Below are 25,290 nucleotides of genomic sequence, written 5' to 3'. Positions count from 1 at the left end.
ATGCTGGTATATATGCATGTGTTTGCATGCATGAGCAACGTGAGCCGGCTGGCCGGTCCCATACATGCGTGCGTGAATTCAGCAGGGAGACGGGGCCTGCCCCTAGCCGCTAACTGATCAAAACTCCTCCATGGTTTCATGCATGGAGGTTTGTGATAAAGGTTAAAAAATATTATGAAGGTATTGGAGGACCCCTGTAGTATATTTTATATTTATGGTTCTATATTTTATCATATACAGCGCATCCATGCATACATCACTATATTTATGTATGTAGTTTTTGTTAATGGATACAGACCATTTGTGTGATCTGCATCATAACGGAAGCATCACCAAATACATCCATTTTCCATGAAGATGAGACACGAGTGCATACGTAAACAAGAATGACACCAAAACAAAGTATGCAAGTCTGGTAATGGCATGGCATGGAGAGGTTCGAGAGACCTGGGTACCTGTCGCCACCGGCTGTGGCACCCACAGAGAATGCCAAGCATTGCACAGTTGGAAAGGAATAGAAGCTATCTATCTATCTAGCTTACCATGCATGCATCCATCCGTTGCCACAGGAGACAACATAAAGATATTGCCAAAAAGGTGTAGGTGGAGAGAGCCTTCTCTGTCAAGTGCCTTGCCCGCACACGCCTAACTGCCTCCTATTTAACCATAGACCTCCTTTGCAAAGCTAATCATATTCCCCCATAATCACACAGCGGCCCACAATTCTCTTTGCAGCATACAGGGGGCCTCTATTTCCTCACTAGTTACTACTCAGAGGGCAGAGGGGTGCCATGGCAGACCACCTTCATCAAATTCAGCAGCAACAACACCAACAACAGGAGCAACAACAACTGGATCTCCCGCCGGGGTTCCGGTTCCACCCGTCTGATGAGGAGATCATCATGTCATACCTCACCCCCAAGGTGCTCGACAGGACCTTCGTCGCCACTGCCATGGGGGAGGTCGACCTTAACAAGTGCGAGCCATGGGAGCTGCCCGGGAAGGCGAAGATGGGGGAGAAGGAGTGGTACTTCTATTGCCAGAAGGACCGAAAGTACCCCACCGGGATACGCACGAATCGCGCCACGGAGGCGGGCTACTGGAAGGCCACCGGAAAAGACAAGGAGGTTTTCGGCACGCCACGGCAGGTGCTCATCGGCATGAAGAAGACGCTCGTGTTCTACAAGGGCAGGGCTCCAAAAGGGGAGAAGACCAACTGGGTCATGCATGAGTACAGGATCGAGACAAGCAAGGAGCAGGGGCCCTACGCCACCAGTAGCGCCGCCGCCGCGGCTATCATCAATGCAGCATCCAAGGTATTTGATTGAATACTTGATTATTTCTTCTCATGAATATATGAACATGTACCTAGCTGGATCGCTGCTGATCGTATGTAGTAGTCGATTAATCTGTAAGTAATTCATTTATGCGTTTGGTGTGTATGTAGGATGAGTGGGTGGTCTGCAGGATCTTCCATAAGAGCTCTGGGATCAAGAAGGTGGTGATGCCATCGTACACCATGGCGGCGATGTCCATGTCCATGGGGCAGCAGCAGCAGCAGCAGAGCTTCCTCGCCGGTACTCCATGCATGTTGCCTCCTCTCACGGACTACGCCACCGCGTCGTCATCCTCCCTAGCGCCACCACCGCCTCAGTTGCATACACCTTCGTACCAGCTGCATGCAGCCGGCCCTGGTACCTCGATGATGGGCGCGGCCCTACCAATGAAGAACGAACACTACTTTGGGAGCCACAGCCAACACCCGATTATGGCGCCGCCCAGGCCGCCCTTGTCATTCTACCAGCAGCAGATGCCGATGATGGACCAGGGCTTCATGGCCGGGGCAGGGCTGGCGAGCGGGCCGTCTTCCATGGTTTCGCAGGAGGAAGCCGGGACCACGCTGAGCAACAACGAACAGAGCAACGCCGCTGAGATCTCGTCCGTGGAGATGGGCATGGATGGCATGTGGAAGTACTGATGATCATGCATATATCCATGCTGAATTATCCAGCATCAGAAGGTCGATATACATATATATGTGTGAAGTTTGAACTGCATTCGATATATTCTAGTATGATCGTAAAGGACGCTTGTATGCATATGAACTGCATGGCTTTTATATGCTAGCATTTCGATTGTTTGTATCTGTACTGGCTTGTATATGCACCACCGGTGTGTACCTTGCATGCATGTCCTGTAAAATACATGTTTTAAACCTATATGGAATAATTATTTTGTTTAACTAGAAGAACTAGCAGGGTGGCAGTGCACAGCTAGACTTGTTTCATTTTCATGTGATAAAATTGGTCTTTTCAATCCATCTATCACCACGAATGCATAATACATTTTTTAACCGTTTACTTATTATAATATCTGATGATGTACGATGTAGTTTCGAAACTAATTATGTATCTAAATTAGCAATCAAATACGGGACTGAGACATCGCGCGACCATGGCCGCGTCCACGGACATTGCGGCGCCGCCTTGATCTCCCAACGCCGACCTCCTCTGCCTCCACTCCGACCAGATCCGACATTCTTGTCATGTCCTCTCGCCGCCCATCCCAGGTTCGTGGTAGGCCGTGGCCCTTGTCTCGCTAGGACACCGATGTGCCATCGTCGACCCAGGATCCACCGTCCGTGAGGATGCCGGTGCCCCCCATGGGCAAGACGGCTGCGCATTCCTCTCGCATGGCCGATCCAGCCATTGGTGGGTGTTTGGCTCGCGCTCGTAGCCCGTTAGGCCCGTGGCATTGGCTGCTCCGACCCTCTACCCGTCCACCATTGCTGCTGCCATGGCCCGTGGCGCCTTGGTCCAGTTTAAGTCTTTGGGGATGTCGCTGCATGCTACTTTGGCCCCTGGGGCTGCCGGTCTTCCTCCGCCCGTTCCCGGCCTAGAGATGCTGAAGCCCGGCGTGCCGTTGCTACCACAATCATTGGTCTCAATATGGAGAGGTGGCAGCTGCTTCAATGTCGCTCCACCTCGGTGGTGTTGTGGCATCTAGGTGTTGGGCCTCCCTCGCCGACGAGGATGATGAATCCAATGAGGAGGAGTTAGCCCCGATGACGTTGCGAACTACCAGCAGCTCCTCGCAGGCCAGCGACCCTGCCGTGTTGGTTGAGGGGCTCGGCTCCTTGTCGTTGTCGCCATCGCCGGTTGCCTCGGTGACATAGGCATCCCCAATGGGCCTGCCGAAGATAGTACCCTGGGTTTACTGAAGACCCACAGGTCGAAGAATACGAAGTTCGGAAGCCCAATTAGTGTTAAGGAAAGATAGAGTTGTATTAGGAAATATAGAGATTTGTAACTTTACGGGTTGAACTCAGAGAGTCTCCCGGAATCTGTAAACTTGTGTAACACAGTATCCTCGGCTCCGCCTCCTATATAAGGGGGAGTCGAGGGACAAAGAGAGGATCGAATCCATTGTCAACATAACCCTAGTTTCTTAATCGTCGAGTACTTTTCGGCTGAAACCCTCGAGATCTACTTGCCCTTTACTTCCAACTAAACCCTAGTCTACAATCCGTAGGCATTGATAAGTTAATCTCTTGTCAATTGGCGCCGTCTGTGGGAATTAGAGGCGACAAGGAGCTGATCTCGATGGCACGTTCAAGATCGTCGACTTCGTCGGTAGCAAGCAACGCGATTGATAGAGGTAAACGGATCGAAACTGATCTAGTCGATTTTGATCATCACCCGCCCTCCCGTTTGGATGCATATGCGTAGTTGGAGGAGCCTATGGAGATGACGTTCGGAAGGTTCCACTTCCGCGTCGAGAAAGAAGGATCGTATCGTCTCGAGGTTCCGTTTTCGTCGGGATCGTCGGCGGTTGATTCCGATTTTTCGGATTCGTCATCACCGTGCGAGACGGGCGACGAGGAAATTTCGTCACCACGCTTCATCGAGTCTACGGCAAGCGAGAAGCTCGTCAAGACCTTTGGAGATATGTCCTTCGAGTCGTCTGCGGACTCGAATATAAGCAGCGACTCTAACAGCATCGACAGCTTCGGCTTCATCGACAGATCCACTATTGTTGGAGAGGTCTTCACCGATCTATATGACGGTGTCACCAATCCCGACCAAGGTCGAACTTCAAGATATCATCAGATCTATGCAATAGGAGATACAAGCCGACCACAGGAGGAGACATCAGAGAACTTCGACGACGCAGGAAACCCATATATCGATCCGGCTGATCTCACGCGAGGTTTGGGAACCAAATATGTCGGGCTTGGAACGCGAGAGATGGTGCAATTTCCGCAAGCAGTGTGGTACAGAGTTGCAAGAGCCATTGACGGTACAGATCCAATAACTGTAACTGCGACAGCTCAAGAGTTACAAGCATATCAATATAGGCTCGCCCGTGCCAGACGGCAACTTGAAAAACAGAAAATCGAGTTGGACAAGAGACAAGCCGCGGCTTCTGCGTCAAGTAGGCGAAGAGCTGAGTTGAGCCGACAATCAGGAACTTCGGGAAGCAGTCGCAGAGAAGCTCGGAACAGGGCAAGATCTCGATTGCAAAATATACCTGAGGCTGAAAGGGAGAACCTAGTTCAAAACCTCGACATGTCCTTTATGTCAATAGATACAAGGGGAAATATTATTCCCAAAACACCGGAAGCTGGATACATGGCGATGCAAGCTTTCATCTTGGTGTCCAGACCACCTCCCGGAGACCCAAGGGAACCATTGTATAACATGGCCATGGTAGGAGTTGGAGTGATGGGAACAGCGTTTGCAAGCACGCCTCCCGAAGGATCAGCAAGGCAAAATAGTCCACGACCCACCGCAGCGGTGCAAGATCCCGCAAGAACGAGTGGGGCAAGAGATGCAGCAACTCAAGCAAGAGTGGATAGAGCACGACAACAAAGAAGGGAACATCGGCACTCACCAGAGGTTCATGAAGAGGATTTGTGCGGGCTCCCGTGCTTTACGAGACGAGTCCGCAAAACTCGAGTTCCATCAGCGTTTAAGCTACCCGATAATTTCAAGAAATTCGACGGCCTGCAAGATCCTGAGGATTGGTTAGTTGATTATCTCGAGACGGTGAAGCTGATGAGTGGAACTAGAGCAACAGCCATGCAGAGCATTCAAGTACACTTAAGTGGAGCCACACGATCATGGATAAAGAAGCTGCCTACTGGGTCTGTCAACAGCTGGGAAAGTTTTGAGGACATATTCGTGAAGAATTTTCGATCCACATGCAAGAAACCTGCATCGCTGGAGCAGTTGAGGGCCTGCAGATAGAAGTACAACGAGTCAATGAGAACGTATATCCAAAGATGGAATATCATAAAAAAACTCGGCGGAGAATATATCTGACGAGAGAGCTATAAATGTGTTTGTTGTTGGTATTCGAAGGAGGGACTTTGTCGAGGATCTGGGAAGGACTAACCCAAAAACAATATTAGCAGTTATGGAGATAGCGAATCGGTGGGCAGATGGACAAGATGCTGTTCACAACAAGCGGCACAGGTCGCCGGAGGAGGATCACAGTCGAAACTTTCAAAATAGGCGACGATTTCCTCGGCAGTTCTCAAATTATGACGCTCCTGGCCAAATATCGGCTGGATTTCGAGGAAACAGTGGAGGAAACAATTGAGATGATCTTCAGAGAAGTGGCGAGCAGCGTAGCGATGATGGCGCGTGATGCACGCGTCCGTTGGGAACCCCAAGAGGAAGGTGTGATGCGCATAGCAGCAAGTTTTCCCTGAGAAAGAAACCAAGGTTATCGAACCAGTAGGAGATGAAGGCCACGTGAAGGTTGTTGGTGAAGGAGTGTAGTGCGGCGCAACACCAGGGATTCCGGCGCCAACGTGGAACCTGCACAACACAATCAAAATACTTTGCCCCAACTTAACAGTGAGGTTGTCAATCTCACCGGCTTGCTGTAAGCAAAGGATTAAACATATGGTGTGGAGAATGATGTTTGTTTGCAAAGAACTGCAGAGAACAATGATTGCAGTAGATTGTATTTCAGATGTAAAAGAATGGACCGGGGTCCACAGTTCACTAGTGGTGTCTCTCCAATAAGATAAATAGCATGTTGGGTGAACAAATTACAGTTGGGCAATTGAAAAATAGAGAGAGCATAGCAATGCACATACATATCATGATGACTAATATGAGATTTACTTAGGGCATTATGACAAAGAACATAGACCGCTATCCAGCATGCATCTATGCCTAAAAAGTCCACCTTCGGGTTAGCATCCGCACCCCTTCCAGTTATAAGTTGCAAACAACAGACAATTGCATTAAGTACCGTGCGTAATGTAAACAATATAAATATCCTTAGACAAAGCATTGATGTTTTATCCCTAGTGGCAACAACACATCCATGACCTTAGAACTTTCTGTCACTGTCCCAGATTCAATGGAGGCATGAACCCACTATCGAGCATAAATTCCCCCTCTTGGAGTTACAAGTATCAACTTGGCCAGAGCCTCTACTAACAACGGAGAGCATGCACGATCATAAACAACACATATATGATAGATCAATAATCAACTTGACATAGTATTCCATATTCATCGGATCCCAACAAACACAACATGTAGCATTACAAATAGATGATCTTGATCATGATAGGCAGCTCACAAGATCTAAACATGATAGCACAAGAGGAGAAGACAACCATCTAGCTACTGCTATGGACCCATAGTCCAAGGATGAACTACTCACGCATCAGTCCGGAGGCGGGCATGGTGATGTAGAGCCCTCCGGTGATGATTCCCCTCTCCGGCAGGGTGCCGGAGGCGATCTCCTGAATCCCCTGAGATGGGATTGGCGGCGGCGGCGTCTCTGGAACTTTTCTCGTATCGTGGCTCTCGGTAATAGGGTTTTCGCGACAGAGAGAATATATAGGCGAAGGGGCAGAGTCGGGGGACGCTCGACGGGCCCACCCCATAGGGCGGCACGCCCAGGGGTGGGGCCGCGCCCCCCTAGGGTGTGGCCGCCTCGACGCCCCTCTTCGTCTCCTCTTCGGACTTCTGGAAGGATCCGTGGAAAATAAGACCGTGGGCTTTTGTTTCGTACAATTCCGAGAATATTTCCTGTGTAGGATTTCTGAAACCAAAAACAGCAGAAAACAGGAACTGGCGCTTCGGCATCTTGTTACTAGGTTAGTGCCGAAAAATGCATCAAAATGATATAAAGTGTATATAAAATATGTGAGTATTGTCATAAAACTAGCATGGAACATAAGAAATTATAGATACGTTTGAGACGTATCAAGCATCCCCAAGCTTAGTTCCTACTCGCCCTCGAGTAGGTAAACGATAACAAGGATAATTTCTGAAGTGACATGCTACTATCATAATCTTGATCAATACTATTGTAAAGCATATGAGATGAATGAAGTGATGACTAAATAACTGAATCATATAGCAAAGACTTTTCATGAATAGTACTTTCAAGACAAGCATCAATAAGTCTTTCATAAGAGTTAACTCATAAAGCAATAGATTCTTTGTAGAAGGTTTTGAAGCAATACAAAGGAAGATATAAGTTTCAGCAGTTGCTTTCAACTTCAACATGTATATCTCATGGATAATTGTCAACACAAAGTAATATGATGAGTGCAAATAAGCAAGTATGTAGGAATCAATGCACACAGTTGACACAAGTGTTTGCTTCTAAGATGGAAAGAAGTAGGTAAACTGACTCAACATAAAGTAAAAGAAAGGCCCTTCGCAGAGGGAAGCAGGGATTACTCATGTGCTAGAGCTTTTATTTTGAATACATGGAAACAATTTTGTCAACGGTAGTAATAATTCATATGTGTTATGCATAAAACATCCTATAAGTTGCAAGCTTCATGCATCGAATACCAATAGTGCTCGCACCTTGTCCTAATTAGCTCGGATTTCCATGGATTATCATTGCATTACATATGTTTCAACCAAGTGTCACAAAAGGGTACCTCTATGCCACATGTACAAAGTTCCAAGGAGATAGATCGCATTTGATTTCTCGTTTTTGATAAATCTCAACTTGAGGACATCCATACCGGGACAACATAGAACAGAGATAATGGACTCCTCTTTAATGCTTAAGCATTCAACAACAGATAATATTCTCATAAGAGATTGAGGATTAATGTCCAAGCTGAAACTTCCACCATGATACATGGCTTTGGTTGGCGGCCCAATGTTCTTCTCTAACAATATGCATACTAAAACCATTTAATCATGACAAATAACCCTTACTTCAGACAAGACGAACATGCATAGCAACTCACATGATATTCAACAAAAGTGTAACAGTTGATGGCGTCCCCAGAAACATGGTTACCGCTCAACAAGCAACTTATAGGAAATAAGATACATAAGCGACATATTATTTACCACAATAGTTTTTAAGCTACTTTTCCATGAGCTATATATTGCAAAGAAAAGGAATGAAATTTTAAAGGTAGCACGCAAGCAATTTACTTTGGAATGGCAGAGAAATACCACATAGTAGGTAGTTATGGTGGACACAAATGGCATAAGTTTTGGCTCAAGGTTTTGGATGCACGAGAAGCATTCCCTCTCAGTACAAGGCTTTGGCTAGCAAGGTTGTTTGAAGCAAACACACGTATGAACCGGTACAGCAAAACTTACATAAGAACATATTGCAAGCATTATAAGACTCTACACTGTCTTCCTTGTTGTTCAAACACTTTTACCAGAAAATATCTAGACTTTAGAGAGACCAATCATGCAATCCAAATTTCAACAAGCTCTATGATAATTCTTCACTAATAGGTTCAAACTACATGATGCAAGAGTTTAAACATGATCTATGTGAGAGCTCAAAACAATTGTCAAGTATCAAATTATTCTAGATAATATACCAATTACCACATGAAGCATTTTCTGTTTCCAACCAAATAGCAATAAACGAAGCGGTTTTCAACCTTCGCCATGAACATTAAAAGTAAAGCTAAGAACACCGGTGTTCATATGAACAAGCGGAGCGTTTCTTTCTCCCACACAAGGAATGCTAGGATCCAAATTTATTCAAGCACAAACAAAAATAAAAACATACAGACGCTCCAAGTAAAGCACATAAGATGTGACAGAATAAAAATATAGTTTCACTAGAGGTGACCTGATAAGTTGTCGATGAAGAAGGGGATGCCTTGGGCATCCCCAAGCTTAGATGCTTGAGTCTTCTTGAAATATGCAGGGATGATCCATGGGGGCATCCTCAAGCTTAGACTTTTCACTCTTCTTGATCATATTATATCATTCTCCTATCTTGATCCTTGAAAACTTCCTCCACACCAAACTCAAAACAATCTCATTAGAGGGTTAGTGCATAATCAAAAATTCACATGTTCAGAGAGGACACAATCATTCCCAACACTTCTGGACATTACCCAAAGCTACTGAAAGTTAATGGAGCATAGAAATCCACTCAACACTGTAAAAGAGGCAATGTGAAATAAAAGGCAGAATCTGTCAAAACAGAACAGTCCGTAAATACGAATTTTTTAGAGGCACTTAACATGCTCAGATGAAGAAGCTCAAATTGAATGAAAGTTGCGTATATATCTGAGGATCACTCATGAATTTTCGCAGATTTTTCTGAGTTCCTACAGAGAGACCTACTCAAATTCGTGACAGCTAGAAATCTGTTTCTGCGCAGAAATCCAAATCTAGTATCAACCTTACTGTCAAAGACTTTACTTGGCACAACAATGCAATAAAGTAAATATAAGGAGAGGTTGCTACAGTAGTAACAACTTCCAAGACACAAATATAAAACAAAAAAATACAGAAGTAAAATAATGGGTTGTCTCCCATAAGCACTTTTCTTTAACGCCTTTTAGCTAGGCGCAGAAAGTGTAAATCAAGTAACATCAAGAGAAGAAGCATCAATATCATAATTTGTTCTAATAATAGAATCAAAAGGAAACTTCATTCTCTTTCTAGGAAAGTGTTCCATACCTTTCTTCAGAGGGAATTGATACTTAATATTCCCTTCCTTCATATCAATAATAGCACCAACAGTTCGAAGAAAGGGTCTTGCCAAAATAATAGGACAAGATGCATTGCATTCAATATCCAAGACAACCAAATCAACGGGGACATGGTTATTGTTAACCGTAATGTGAACATTATCAATCCTCCCCAAAGGTTTCTTTATAGAATTATCAGCAAGATTAACATCCAAATAACAATATTTCAATGGTGGCAAGTCAAGCATATCATAAAGTTTCTTAGGCATAACAGAAATACTTGCACCAAGATCACATAAAGCATTACAATCAAAATCATTGACCTTCATTATAATGATGGGCTCCCAACCATCTTCCAACTTCCTAGGAATAGAAGTTTCAAGTTTTAATTTCTCTTCTCTAGCTTTAATGAGAACATTTGTAATATGTTTTGTAAAGGCCAAATTTATAGCACTAGCATTAGGACTTCTAGAAAGTTTTTGCAAGAACTTAATAACTTCACAGATATGACAATTATCAAAATCAAAACCATTATGATCTAAAGCAATGGGATCATTGTCCCCAATATTTTGAAAAATTTCAGCACTTTTATCACAAACAGTTTCAGCAGTTTCAGACAATTTTGCACGCTTTGTATTAGGAGTAGAAACATTGCCAACACCGATTATTTTACCATTGATAGTAGGAGGTTTAGCAACATGTGAAGCATCAACATTACTAGTGGCGGTAATTGTCCAAACTTTAACTACATTATTTTATTTAGCCAGTTTTTCTTCTGTTTCCCACCTAGCATGCAATTCAGCCATCATTCTAATATTGTCATTAGTTCGAACTCGGATAGCGTTTGTTGTAGCAAATGACTTAATATCTTTATCTTCATTAGGCATTAGTTTCAATTTTAAAAGATCAACATCAGCAGCAAGATTATCAACTTTAGAAGCAAGAACATCAATTTTACCAAGTTTTTCCTCAACAGATTTGTTAAAAGCAGTTTGTGTACTAATAAATTCTTTAAGCATGACTTCAAGACCAGAGGGTACACTCCTACTATTGTTGTAAGAAAAACCATAAGAATTACCATAACCATTACCATTATTAGAAGGATATGGCCTATAGTTACCAAAATTATTTCTATAAGCATTGTTGTTGAAATTATTATTTTTAATGAAGTTCACATCTACATGCTCTTCTTGAGCAACCAATGAAGCTAAAGGAACATTATTAGGATCAACATTAGATCTACCATTAACAAGCATAGACATAATAACATCAATCTTATCACTCAAGGAGGAGGTTTCTTCAACATAATTTACCTTCTTACCTTGTGGAGTCCTTTTAGTGTGCCATTCAGAGTAGTTGATCATCATATCATCAAGAAGCTTTGTCGCGACACCCAAAGTGATGGACATAAAAGTACTTCTAGCAGCTGAATCAAATAGGTTCCTTGAAGAAAAATTCAATCCTGCATAAAAGGTTTGGATGATCATCCAAGTAGTCAGTCCATGGGTAGGGCAATTCTTTACCAAAGATTTCATTCTTTCCCATGCTTGGGCAACATGTTCATTATCCAATTTCTTAAAATTCATTATGCTACTTCTCAAAGATATAATTTTAGCAGGAGGATAATATCTACCAATGAAAGCATCTTTACATTTAGTCCATGAATCAATACTATTCTTAGGCAAAGATAGCAACCAATCTTTAGCTCTTCCTCTTAAGGAGAAAGGAAACAATTTCAGTTTTATAATGTCCCCATCTACATCCTTACACATTTGCATTTCACAAAGTTCAACAAAATTATTAAGATGAATTATTAAGATGGGCGGCAGCATCATCAGTACTAACACCAGAAAATTGCTCTCTCATAACAAGATTTAATAAAGCAGGTTTAATTTCATAAAATTCTGCTGTAGTAGCAGGTGGAGCAATAGGTGTGCATACGAAATCATTATTATTTGTGCTAGTGAAGTCACACAACTTAGTGTTCTCAGGAGTACTCATTTTAACAATAATAAAAATAAATTAAGCAAATCTAAATTAAGTAAAGTAAAACAAGTAACTAATTTTTTTGTGTTTTTGATATAAAGAAAGCAAACAAGACAGAAAATAAAATAAAGTAAAGCAAGACAATAAACAAAGTAAAGAGATTGGATGTGAGAGACTCCCCTTGCAGCGTGTCTTGATCTCCCCGGCAAAGGCGCCAGAAAACAGTCTTGATGGCGCGTGATGCACACGTCCGTTGGGAACCCCAAGAGGAAGGTGTGATGCGCACAACAGCAAGTTTTCCTTGAGAAAGAAACCAAGGTTATCGAACCAGTAGGAGATGAAGGACACGTGAAGGTTGTTGGTGAAGGAGTGTAGTGCGGCGCAACACCAGGGATTCCGGCGCCAACGTGGAACCTGCACAACACAATCAAAATACTTTGCCCCAACTTAACAGTGAGGTTGTCAATCTCACCGGCTTGCTGTAAACAAATGATTAAACGTATGGTGTGGAGAATGATGTTTGTTTGCAAAGAACAGAAGAGAATAATGATTGCAGTAGATTGTATTTTAGATGTAAAAGAATGGACCGGGGTCCACAGTTCACTAGTGGTGTCTCTCCAATAAGATAAATAGCATGTTGGGTGAACAAATTACAGTTGGGCAACTGACAAATAGAGAGAGCATAGCAATGCACATACATATCATGATGACTAATATGATATTTACTTAGGGCATTACGACAAAGAACATAGACCGCTATCCAGCATGCATCTATGCCTAAAAAGTCCACCTTCGGGTTAGCATCCGCACCCCTTCCAGTATTAAGTTGCAAACAACAGACAATTGCATTAAGTACCGTGCGTAATTGATACGTCTCCAACGTATCTATAATTTCCGATGTTCCATGCTTGTTTTATGACAATACCAACATGTTTTGTTCACACTTTATATCATTTTCATGCATTTTCCGGAACTAACCTATTAACAAGATGCCACAGTGCCAGTTCCTGTTTTCTGCTGTTTTTGGTTCCAGAAAGGCTGTTCGGGCAATATTCTCGGAATTGGACGAAATCAACGCCAAACCTCCTATTTTTCCCGGAAGCGTCCAGAACACCGAAGAAGAGTCGGAGAGGGGCCAGGGGGCCACCACACCACATGGCGGCGCGGGCCAGGCCTAGGCCGCGCCGGCCTAGGGTGTGGCGCCCCCAGGTGCCCCCCTGCGCCGCCTCTTCGCCTATAAAAGCCCTTTCGACCTAAAAACGCAGTACCAATTGACGAAACTCCAGAAAGACTCCAGGGGCGCCGCCACCGTCGCGAAACTCCAATTCGGGGGACAGAACTCTCTGTTCCGGCACCCTGCCGGACGGGGAATTGCCCCCGGAGCTATCTCCACCGCCGTCTTCACCGCCATCTTCACCGCCATCGCTGCTTCCATGATGAGGAGGGAGTAATCCACCTCCGAGGCTGAGGGCTCCGCTGTAGCTATGTGGTTCATCTCTCTCCCATGTACCTCAATACAATAATCTCATGAGCTGCTTTACATGATTGAGATTCATATGAGTTTGTATCACAATTTATCTATGTGCTAATCTAGCAAAGTTATTAAAGTAGTTCTATTCCTCCTGCACGTGTGTAAAGGTGACAGTGTGTGCACCGTGTTAGTACTTGGTTTATGCTATGATCATGATCTCTTGTAGATTGCGAAGTTAACTATTGCTATGATAATATTGATGTGATCTATTCCTCCTACATATGCATGAAGGTGACAGTGTGCATGCTATGTTAGTACTTGGTTTAGTCTGTTGATCTATCTTACACTATAAGGTTACTTAAATATGAGCATTATTGTGGAGCTTGTTAACTCCGGCATTGAGGGTTCGTGTAATCCTACGCAATGTGTTCATCATCCAACAAAAGTGTAGAGTATGCATTTATCTATTCTGTTATGTGATCAATGTTGAGAGTGTCCACTAGTGAAAGTGTAATCCCTAGGCCTTGTTCCTAAATACCGCTGCGTTACTACGCTTGTTTCTTGTTTCTTTGCGTTACTACTGTTTGCAATACTACCACCATCAACTACACGCCAGCAAGCTATTTTACGCACCGTTGCTACTGCTCATATATATTCATACCACCTGTATTTCACTATCTCTTCGCCGAACTAGTGCACCTATTAGGTGTGTTGGGGACACAAGAGACTTCTTGCTTTGTGGTTGCAGGGTTGCATGAGAGGGATATCTTTGACCTCTTCCTCCCTGAGTTCGATAAACCTTGGGTGATCCAATTAAGGGAAAACTTGCTGCTGTTCTACAAACCTCTGCTCTTGGAGGCCCAACACTGTCTACAGAAAAGGAGGGGGAACGTAGACATCAAGCACTTTTCTGGCGCCGTTGCCGGGGAGGAAAGGTAAAAGGCACTCATACTTCGGTTCCAGGTAAAGTACTTTTCTGGCGCCATTGTGTTTGTGCTCGAAGCTATTTCCTTTAGATCCTGCAATTGCATCTTTTTGTTTCTTGTTTACACTAGTTAGGCATAATGGAAAACAACAAAAAAATTGGTGAGCTTTTTAATCTTTTTCCTGATTTAGAATTGTTTGATGCGAAAATTAAAAAACCTATGGAACCTTATTTGCATGCTAGTAGCGATGTTATTAGTATGAATGCAATTACTGCTAATACTATGGATAAGTCTAAGCTTGGGGAAGCTAGTTTATATAAGAATAATCTTTTTTGCTCCTCAGCTTTGGAAGAAATATTTTGCTCTGATAATGCTTTATCTCCCATATGCGATAACTCTAATGATGTTTCTGATATTTTAAATCCACCTGCTGAAAGTATTCCGTATAAAATACCTATGAAAATTATCGAATGTGTTATGGACAACCACTATAAAGGGGATGGAACTGTCCATCCTAGAGATCATTTACTGTTTTTGCACGAATTATGCGGGTTATTCAAGTGTGCAGGTATCTCTATGGATGAAGTGAGGAAGAAGATATTCTGTTTATTTGTCTGGTAAAGCGGCGCATTGGTATAAATTGTTGGAGAATAGACATTCTCTTGGTTGGGAGGAAATTGCATCTCTCTTTTATTCTAAATTTTATCCTCCTCATGAAGTGCATATTGATAGGAATTATATTTATAACTTTTATCCTCGTGATGGAGAGAGTATTTCTCAAGCGTGGGGGAGACTGAAGTCACTAATGCTCAAATGTCCCATTCATGAGCTCCCCCGTAATGTTATTGTTAACAATTTTTATGCGAGGCTTTCAGGACAACACAAGGACTATCTGGACGCGTGTTCGGAGGGATCTTTCACAAGCAAGGAGGTTGAAGCTAGGTGGGATCTTCTTGATCGGATTGAGGACAACGCTGAAGGATGGGAGAACGACAAAGGTAAAGAGTCAGGTATAAATTATGATTATGAATGCATTGAAGCTTTTATGGATACCGATAAATTTCGAAATATGAGTGCTACTTATGGTCTTGACTCTCAAGTTGCTGCAAATCTTTATAAAGCCTTTGCTTCTCATTTTGAATTGCCTAAAAATAATTTTGATAAGTATCATGAACCTTTTAAAGAGGCTTGCATGAAAATTAAATTGTTGTTAATTATTGCAATAAGCATGCTCAAACTCCTAAGAATGCCATTTCCTATAAGCATGTTAATTTTTGTGGAATACATAGACCTTGTGGAATTAATCAAATCAAAGATGAATATTGTATCCATCATGCTAATGAAAAAACTAGAAAGTGGTTTAGGGCTCTAGATGATCTTGGTAAAAAAGTTTGCGCCCTCTATCCTTTTATTTGTGAAGTTTGCCATGAAGTGGGTCATTTTAATTTTCAATGCTCCTCCAATGATAATTTGAACCCAATGAGTGCTGCAAATTTGTATTGTGATGATGAAATTACTCCTAATCAGCATGATGAACTTACTTTATTTTTGGGGTGTGAAGAAATGTCGAGAAAAATCTCTTTGTTACATATGAGTGATCTTGATATTGATGATGTCCTACATGGGTGTTTTTCTTATTGCATTGATAATAGCCATACAAATACTTACATACAAAATATTTTAGAAGATGACACCTTGCCAAAATATGATAGGACCGCTGTGTGTTTTCAACTAATTAATGAAAAGGAGGGATCCTCCCAAGTTTCTTCTATTGTTTCTGAAAGTAAATCAGGTTATGCGGACAAGCCACCCTTCAAGCCTCTCCCTCCTAAAGAAGGGAACGAGGAGAAGGAAGAGAAGAAGAAGAAGAAGGGAACGAAGAAGAAGAAGAAGAAGAAGAAGGAGAATAAAAAGAAAGAGGTAACGGCGTATCCCCGCGTGAATGAGATAACGCTAGGTAACCGTAAGTATGTTGATCCTAATGATTATTGTGATAATGAATCTGAATACGATGATCTTCCTATGCCCTTTACATACATTAGCAATCATGATTTGAATGAACACACTACTTTTGATATTGCAAATCTCTGGGAAACTAATTCTGAAAATGATGATAATAATTGCCATAGTGTCAGTGCTATCCATGCTTCCTCCCATAATAATATAGAAAGCTGTAAGCTTGGGGAAGAGGTGTTTGAAAATCCTTTTGCTACTGATCATTATGTGTTTGATACATCTCCTTCTAATAACAATGATGGTATGGTTATAGATAAACCGACTGTGAAAGATAACTATTCTATTTCTTATGATGACACTGTGCCTCCGATCTTTGATGATTATTATAAAGAATGCTATGATATAGGTTATAATTATCCTTATGAAACTTGTCATAGTCATGATTGGATTACCAAAAACAATTCTTTTAATATGCAACTTGTTTACCATGTTCAAATTCTTGATAATAATCTTGCTCCAATTACTAATAATGAGAATAACTCTTCTTATGCCAAAATTAATGATACTTCTATGCATATGAACCATGATAAGAATGTTTTAAGTGATGGGTATATTGTGGATTTCATCAATGATGCTACTGAAAGTTATTATGAGAGAGGGAAATATGGTTATATGCATCTTAATAATATTAAGTTTCCCCTCTTTATGTTGAGAATCTTGAAGTTACTCGTGTTTTATCCTCTTAGGCTTGTCACTTTGTTCTTCATGAATTCATTTGTGTACAAGATTCCTCTTCATAGGAAGCATGTTAGACTTAAATTTGTTTTGAATTTGCCTCTTGAAGCTCTCTTTTGCTTCAAATACTATTTCCCGCGAATGGATTATTAAAACTGCTGAGCCCATCTTAATGGCTATAAAGAAAGAACTTCTTGGGAGATAACCCATGTGTTATTTTGCTACAGTAATTTGTTTTATATTTGTGTCTTGGAAGTTGTTTACTACTGTAGCAACCTCTCCTTATCTTAGTTTTGTGTTTTGTTGTGCCAAGTAAAGCCGTTGATAGAAAAGTAAGTACTAGATTTGGATTACTGCACAGTTCCAGATTTCTTTGCTATCACGAATCTGGGTCCACCTCCCTGTAGGTAGCTCAGAAAATTAAGCCAATTTACGTGCATGATCCTCAGATATGTACGCAACTTTCATTCAATTTGAGCATTTTCATTTGAGCAAGTCTGGTGCCATTTTAAAATTCGTCAATACGAACTGTTCTGTTTTGACAGATTCTGCCTTTTATTTCGCATTGCCTCTTTTGCTATGTTGGATGAATTTCTTTGATCCACTAATGTCCAGTAGCATTATGCAATGTCCAGAAGTGTTAAGAATGATTGTGTCACCTCTGAATATGTTAATTTTTATTGTGCACTAACCCTCTAATGAGTTGTTTCGAGTTTGGTGTGGAGGAAGTTTTCAAGGGTCAAGAAAGGAGGATGATATACTATGATCAAGAAGAGTGAAAGCTCTAAGCTTGGGGATGCCCCGGTGGTTCATCCCTGCATATTTCAAGAAGACTCAAGCGTCTAAGCTTGGGGATGCCCAAGGCATCCCCTTCTTCATCGACAAATTATCAGGTTCCTTCTCTTGAAACTATATTTTTATTCAGTCACATCTTATGTGCTTTACTTGGAGCGTCTGTATGCTTTTATTTTTGTTTGTGTTTGAATAAATTGGATTACATCATGCTTGTGTGGGAGAGAGACACGCTCCGCTGGTTCGTATGAACACATGTGTTCTTAGCTTTTAGTATTCATGGCGAAGTTTCTTCTTCGTTAAATTGTTATATGGTTGGAATTGGAAAATGATACATGTAGTAATTGCTATTAATGTCTTGGGTAATGTGATACTTGGCAATTGTTGTGCTCATGTTTAAGCTCTTGCATCATATACTTTGCACCTATTAATGAAGAAATACATAGAGCATGCTAAAATTTGGTTTGCATATTTGGTCTCTCTAAAGTCTAGATAATTTCTAGTATTGAATTTGAACAACAAGGAAGACGGTGTAGAGTCTTATAATGTTTTCAATATGTCTTTTATGTGAGTTTTGCTGCACCGGTTCATCCTTGTGTTTGTTTCAAATAAGCCTTGCTAGCCTAAACCTTGTATCGAGAGGGAATACTTCTCATGCATCCAAAATACTTGAGCCAACCACTATGCCATTTGTGTCCACCATACCTACCTACTACATGGTATTTTCCGCCATTCCAAAGTAAATTGCTTGAGTGCTACCTTTAAAATTCCATCATTCACCTTTGCAATATATAGCTCATGGGACAAATAGCTTAAAAACTACTGTGGTATTGAATATGTAATTATGCACTTTATCTCTTATTAAGTTGCTTGTTGTGCGATAACCATGTTCACTGGGGACGCCATCAACTATTCTTTGTTGAATTTCATGTGAGTTGCTATGCATGTCCGTCTTGTCTGAAGTAAGAGAGATCTACCACCTTATGGTTAAGCATGCATATTGTTAGAGAAGAACATTGGGCCGCTAACTAAAGCCATGATCCATGGTGGAAGTTTCAGTTTTGGACAATATCCTCAATCTCATATGAGAAAATTATTAATTGTTGTTACATGCTTATGCATAAAAGAGGAGTCCATTATCTGTTGTCTACGTTGTCCCGGTATGGATGTCTAAGTTGAGAATAATCAATAGCGAGAAATCCAATGCGAGCTTTCTCCTTAGACCTTTGTACAGGCGGCATAGAGGTACCCCTTTGTGACACTTGGTTAAAACATGTGCATTGTGATGATCCGGTAGTCCAAGCTAATTAGGACAAGGTGCGGGCACTATTAGTACACTATGCATGAGGCTTGCAACTTATAAGATATAATTTACATGATACATATGCTTTATTACTACCGTTGACAAAATTGTTTCATGTTTTCAAAATCAAAGCTCTAGCACAAATATAGCAATCGATGCTTTTCCTCTATGGAGGACCATTCTTTTACTTTCAATGTTGAGTCAGTTCACCTATTTCTCTCCACCTCAAGAAGCAAACATTTGTGTGAACTGTGCATTGATTCTTATATACTTGCTTATTGCATTTGTTATATTGCTTTGCATTGACAACTATCCATGAGATATACATGTTACAAGTTGAAAGCAACCGCTGAAACTTAATCTTCCATTGTGTTGCTTCAATGTCTCTACTATGAATTTATTGCTTTATGAGTAACTCTTATGCAAGACTTATTGATGCTTGTCTCGAAAGTACTATTCATGAAAAGTCTTTGCTATATGATTCACTTGTTTACTCATTGCATTTACATTGTTTCGAATCGCTGCATTCATCTCATATGCTTTACAATGGTATGATTAAGATTATGTTGGTAGCATGTCACCTCAGAAATTATCTTTTATCGTTTACCTACTCGAGGACGAGTAGGAACTAAGCTTGGGGATGCTGATACGTCTCCAACGTATCTATAATTTCCGATGTTCCATGCTTGTTTTATGACAATACCAACATGTTTTGTTCACACTTTATATCATTTTCATGCATTTTCCGGAACTAACCTATTAACAAGATGCCACAGTGCCGTTCTGTTTTTGCTGTTTTTGGTTCCAGAAAGGCTGTTCGGGCAATATTCTCGGAATTGGACGAAATCAACGCCAAACCTCCTATTTTTCCCGGAAGCGTCCAGAACACCGAAGAAGAGTCGGAGAGGGGCCAGGGGCCACCACACCACATGGCGGCGCGGGCCAGGCCTAGGCCGCGCCGGCCTAGGGTGTGGCGCCCCCAGGTGCCCCCCTGCGCCGCCTCTTCGCCTATAAAAGCCCTTTCGACCTAAAAACGCAGTACCAATTGATGAAACTCCAGAAAGACTCCAGGGGCGCCGCCACCGTCGCGAAACTCCAATTCGGGGGACAGAACTCTCTGTTCGGCACCTGCCGGACGGGGAATTGCCCCGGAGCCATCTCCACCGCCGTCTTCACCGCCATCTTCACCGCCATCGCTGCTTCCATGATGAGGAGGGAGTAATCCACCTCCGAGGCTGAGGGCTCGCTGTAGCTATGTGGTTCATCTCTCTCCCATGTACCTCAATACAATAATCTCATGAGCTGCTTTACATGATTGAGATTCATATGAGTTTGTATCACAATTTATCTATGTGCTACTCTAGCAAAGTTATTAAAGTAGTTCTATTCCTCCTGCACGTGTGTAAAGGTGACAGTGTGTGCACCGTGTTAGTACTTGGTTTATGCTATGATCATGATCTCTTGTAGATTGCGAAGTTAACTATTGCTATGATAATATTGATGTGATCTATTCCTCCTACATATGCATGAAGGTGACAGTGTGCATGCTATGTTAGTACTTGGTTTAGTCTGTTGATCTATCTTACACTATAAGGTTACTTAAATATGAGCATTATTGTGGAGCTTGTTAACTCCGGCATTGAGGGTTCGTGTAATCCTACGCAATGTGTTCATCATCCAACAAAAGTGTAGAGTATGCATTTATCTATTCTGTTATGTGATCAATGTTGAGAGTGTCCACTAGTGAAAGTGTAATCCCTAGGCCTTGTTCCTAAATACTGCTGCGTTACTACTGCTTGTTTCTTGTTTCTTTGCGTTACTACTGCTGCAATACTACCACCATCAACTACACGCCAGCAAGCTATTTTCTGGCACCGTTGCTACTGCTCATATATATTCGTACCACCTGTATTTCACTATCTCTTCGCCGAACTAGTGCACCTATTAGGTGTGTTGGGGACACAAGAGACTTCTTGCTTTGTGGTTGCAGGGTTGCATGAGAGGGATATCTTTGACCTCTTCCTCCCTGAGTTCGATAAACCTTGGGTGATCCACTTAAGGGAAAACTTGCTGCTGTTCTACAAACCTCTGCTCTTGGAGGCCCAACACTGTCTACAGGAAAGGAGGGGGAACGTAGACATCAGTAATCTAAACAATACAAATATCCTTAGACAAAGCATTGATGTTTTATCCCTAGTGGCAATAGCACATCCATAACCTTAGAACTTTCTGTCACTGTCCCAGATTCAATGGAGGCATGAACCCACTATCAAGCATAAATACTCCCTCTTGGAGTTACAAGTATCAACTTGGCCAGAGCCTCTACTAGCAACGGAGAGCATGCGAGATCATAAACAACACATATATGATAGATCAATAATCAACTTGACATAGTATTCCATATTCATCGGATCCCAACAAACACAACATGTAGCATTACAAATAGATGATCTTGATCATGATAGGCAGCTCACAAGATCTAAACATGATAGCACAAGAGGAGAAGACAACCATCTAGCTACTGCTATGGACCCATAGTCCAAGGATGAACTACTCACGCATCAGTCCGGAGGCGGGCATGGTGATGTAGAGCCCTCCGGTGATGATTCCCCTCTCCGGCAGGGTGCCGGGGGCGATCTCCTGAATCCCCCGAGATGGGATTGGCGGCGGCGGCGTCTCTGGAACTTTTCTCGTATCGTGGCTCTCGGTAATAGGGTTTTCGCGACGGAGAGAATATATAGGCGAAGGGGCAGAGTCGGGGGACGCTCGAGGGGCCCACCTGATACGTCTCCAACGTATCGATAATTTCGTATGTTCCATGCTTGTTTTATGATGATACTCACATGTTTTACACATACTTTATGTCATATTTATGCATTTTCTGGCACTAACCTATTAACGAGATGCCGAAGAGCCAGTTGTTGTTTTCTGCTATTTTTGGTTTTAGAAATCCTAGTAAGGAAATATTCTCGGAATTGGACGAAATCAACGCCCAGGGGCCTATTTTCCACGAAGCTTCCAGAACACCGAAAGGGAACCGAAGTGGGGCGACGAGGCGCCGCCACACTAGGGCGGCGCGGCCCAGGGGGGCCCGCGCGGCCCTAGCGTGTGGGGCCCCCGTCAGCCCTCCGACTCCGCCCTTCCGCCTACTTAAAGTCTTTGTCGCGAATACCCCAGTACCGAGAGCCACGATATGGAAAACCTTCCAGAGACTCCGCCGCCGCCAATCCCATCTCGGGGGATTCAGGAGATCGCCTCCGGCACCCTGCCGGAGAGGGGAATCATCTCCCGGAGGACTCTTCACCGCCATGGTCGCCTCCGGAGTGATGTGTGAGTAGTTCACCCCTGGACTATGGGTCCATAGCAGTAGCTAGATGGTCGTATTCTCCTAATTGTGCTATCATTGTTGGATCTTGTGAACTGCCTAACATGATCAAGATCATCTATTTGTAATGCTACATGTTGTGTTTGTTAGGATCCGATGAATAATGAATACTATGCTATGTTGATTATCAATCTATTATCTATGTGTTGTTTATGATCTTGCATGCTCTCCGTTATTAGTAGAGGCTCTGGCCAAGTCCTTACTTGTAACTCCAAGAGGGAGTATTTATGCTCGATAGTGGGTTCATGCCTCCATTAAATCTGGGACAGTGACAGAAAGTTCTAAGGTTGTGGATGTGCTGTTGCCACTAGGGATAAAACATCAATGCTATGTCTAAGGATGTATTTGTTGATTACATTACGCACCATACTTCATGCAATTGTCTGTTGTTTGCAACTTAATACTGGAGGGGGTTCGGATGATAACCTGAAGGTGGACTTTTTAGGCATATATAGATGCATGCTGGATAGCGGTCTATGTACTTTGTCGTAATGCCCAATTAAATCTCACAATACTCATCATAACATGTATGTGCATGGTCATGTCCTCTTTATTTGTCAATTGCCCAACTGTAATTTGTTCACCCAACATGCTATTTATCTTATGGGAGAGACACCACTAGTGAACTGTGGACCCCGGTCCATTCATTTACATCGAATACAATCAACTGCAATACTCGTTCTACTGTTTTTTGCAAACATCATCATCCACACTATACATATAATCCTTTGTTACAGCAAGCCGGTGAGATTGACAACCTCACTGTCACGTTGGCTCAAAGTACTTTGGTTGTGTTGTGCAGGTTCCACGTTGGCGCCGGAATCCCTAGTGTTGCGCCGCACTACACTCCGCCGCCATCAACCTTCAACGTGCTTCTTGGCTCCTACTGGTTCGATAAACCTTGGTTTCTTACTGAGGGAAAACTTGCTGCTATACGCATCACACCTTTCTCTTGGGGTTCCCAACGGACGCGTGCTGTACGCGTATCACCACCCCATAGGGAGGCGCGGCCAGGGGTGGGGTCGCACCCCCCTAGGGTGTGGCCGCCTCGACGCCCCTCTTCGTCTCCTCTTCGGACTTCTGGAAGGCTCCATGGAAATTAAGACCGTGGGCTTTTGTTTCGTCCAATTCCGAGAATATTTCCTGTGTAGGATTTCTGAAACCAAAAACAGCAGAAAACAGGAACTGGCGCTTCGGCATCTTGTTAATAGGTTAGTGCCGGAAAATGCATCAAAATGATATAAAGTGTATATAAAACATGTGAGTATTGTCATAAAATTAGCATGGAACATAAGAAATTATAGATACGTTTGAGACGTATCAAGCGATTACAAGGACGACTCCCATCCTAATAGACAAAATAGTGGATCAAGGTTTCAGAGGCCGTACGTCTCACCCGATGACCTCTTAAACGGACCATGCCAAATGCACTTTTATCTCGATAACAATGGAAAGAGGGAGTCAGGACATTTACAGAAGGACTGTCAAACTTTTCAGGCAATGCAGAGATATGCAGGGCACGCCAACACACAGGCAACACCTAGAAACCCTCAGGGGTCAAGAAGTGAGATCCACCTTCCACCTCCACCCGCAATTACAGATGCAAATTGACATCAGTTACAAATAGCGGCAGCTCCAAACCCACCTCCCTATACGGACACTAGTGGCGCGGTTTCGATGATTCAGAAAGCTCGGCCATCTAACAGAGCTCAGAAAGTAATTTCGCGACAAGTGTTCATGGCAGAAAAGATGCCTCCACCAACAATTGAGTACCTAAATTGGTCGGGGCAGGACATTGGCTTCACCATAGCAGACACCCCGCAGCAAGTTCCTCGACCAGGGCAATCGACATTGATTTTGCCAGCGGTGATCGCAGGATTCGACGTTTCACGAGTATTCATAGATGGAGGCAGCAGTCTAAATCTTATGTACGCGGATACATTGAGGAAAATGAACATATCTTTAGCAAATCTGAAGCCAACTGATACACGCTTCCATGGGATTACACCGGACAAGCCGAGTTATCCGCTGGGGAAAATCAATCTCGACGTTCAGTTTGGAACCCGAGAGAATTACAGGATCGAAAGGCTGGAGTTTGAGGTTGTTGATTTCCCGTCACAGTACCACGCTTTGTTGGGACGACCAGCTTACGCCAGGTTTATGGTGGTACCACATTACACATACTTGTTGTGGAGGCTCCCTGGACCCAAGGGACCGATTACAGTAAAAGGCAGTTTTGCGCTAGCTGATAAGTGTGACAAGAATTTTCATCGACTGTCGGAAACCTTCGGGATGCAAGCAGAGTATATGGAATCAAGGTTAACAACAGACTATGATGTGTTGCCAGATGTAGGGAGGCCACTCAAGGAACCAACCTTTAACACTACCAAGAATTCTAAGGAGGTACAAATCCACCCGACAGATCCCAAGAAAACGACATCCATTGCAGCAAATATGGATCTCGCATAGGAAAGCGCGCTCATCGAGTTCCTCCGTGAGCGCTGGGAAATCTTTGCATGGTGTCCAGCTGACATGCCAGGAGTACCCAGGGAACTTGCCGAGCACCACCTTAACTTGGATCCAGAGGCGAGGCCAATAAAACAACCTTTGCGGCGTTTTTCGGAACCAAACCGTAAAGCTATGTTGTGAGAAATCAATCGACTCAGAGAGGCTGGCTTTATCAAAGAGTTACATACAGAGGCCGCGTGGGTAGCTAACCCCGTACTGGTCCCGAAGAAAAACACGAAAGTCCTTCGCATGTGCGTCGACTTCACGTGTCTCAAC

The 25,290-nt window shown here is 42.9% G+C and overlaps 1 protein-coding gene across 1 annotated transcript; it reads left to right on the top strand.

Moving 5' to 3' along the window:
- The first annotated feature begins 712 nt into the window (after positions 1–712).
- On the top strand, positions 713–2,245 carry LOC127338197 (NAC domain-containing protein 20-like). The gene is made up of 2 exons (XM_051364414.2): positions 713–1,316; positions 1,448–2,245. Exons 1-2 carry the CDS (start codon positions 792–794, stop codon positions 1,976–1,978), a joined length of 1,056 nt encoding a protein of 351 aa, XP_051220374.1. The 5' UTR covers positions 713–791; the 3' UTR covers positions 1,979–2,245.
- The last annotated feature ends 23,045 nt before the right edge of the window (positions 2,246–25,290 follow it).

This window comes from Lolium perenne, chromosome 3 (genome assembly GCF_019359855.2).
Source record: "Lolium perenne isolate Kyuss_39 chromosome 3, Kyuss_2.0, whole genome shotgun sequence".
Taxonomy (NCBI): domain Eukaryota; kingdom Viridiplantae; phylum Streptophyta; class Magnoliopsida; order Poales; family Poaceae; genus Lolium; species Lolium perenne.
This window is presented reverse-complemented; position numbering and strand designations above follow the sequence as displayed.

Excerpts from the sequence above, each read along its gene's own strand:
- LOC127338197 (XM_051364414.2), top strand. The coding sequence starts at position 792 with ATGGCAGACCACCTTCATCAAATTCAGCAGCAACAACACCAACAACAG. Across the intron at positions 1,317-1,447 it reads TCATCAATGCAGCATCCAAG|GATGAGTGGGTGGTCTGCAG; the intron begins GTATTTGATTGA and ends GTGTGTATGTAG.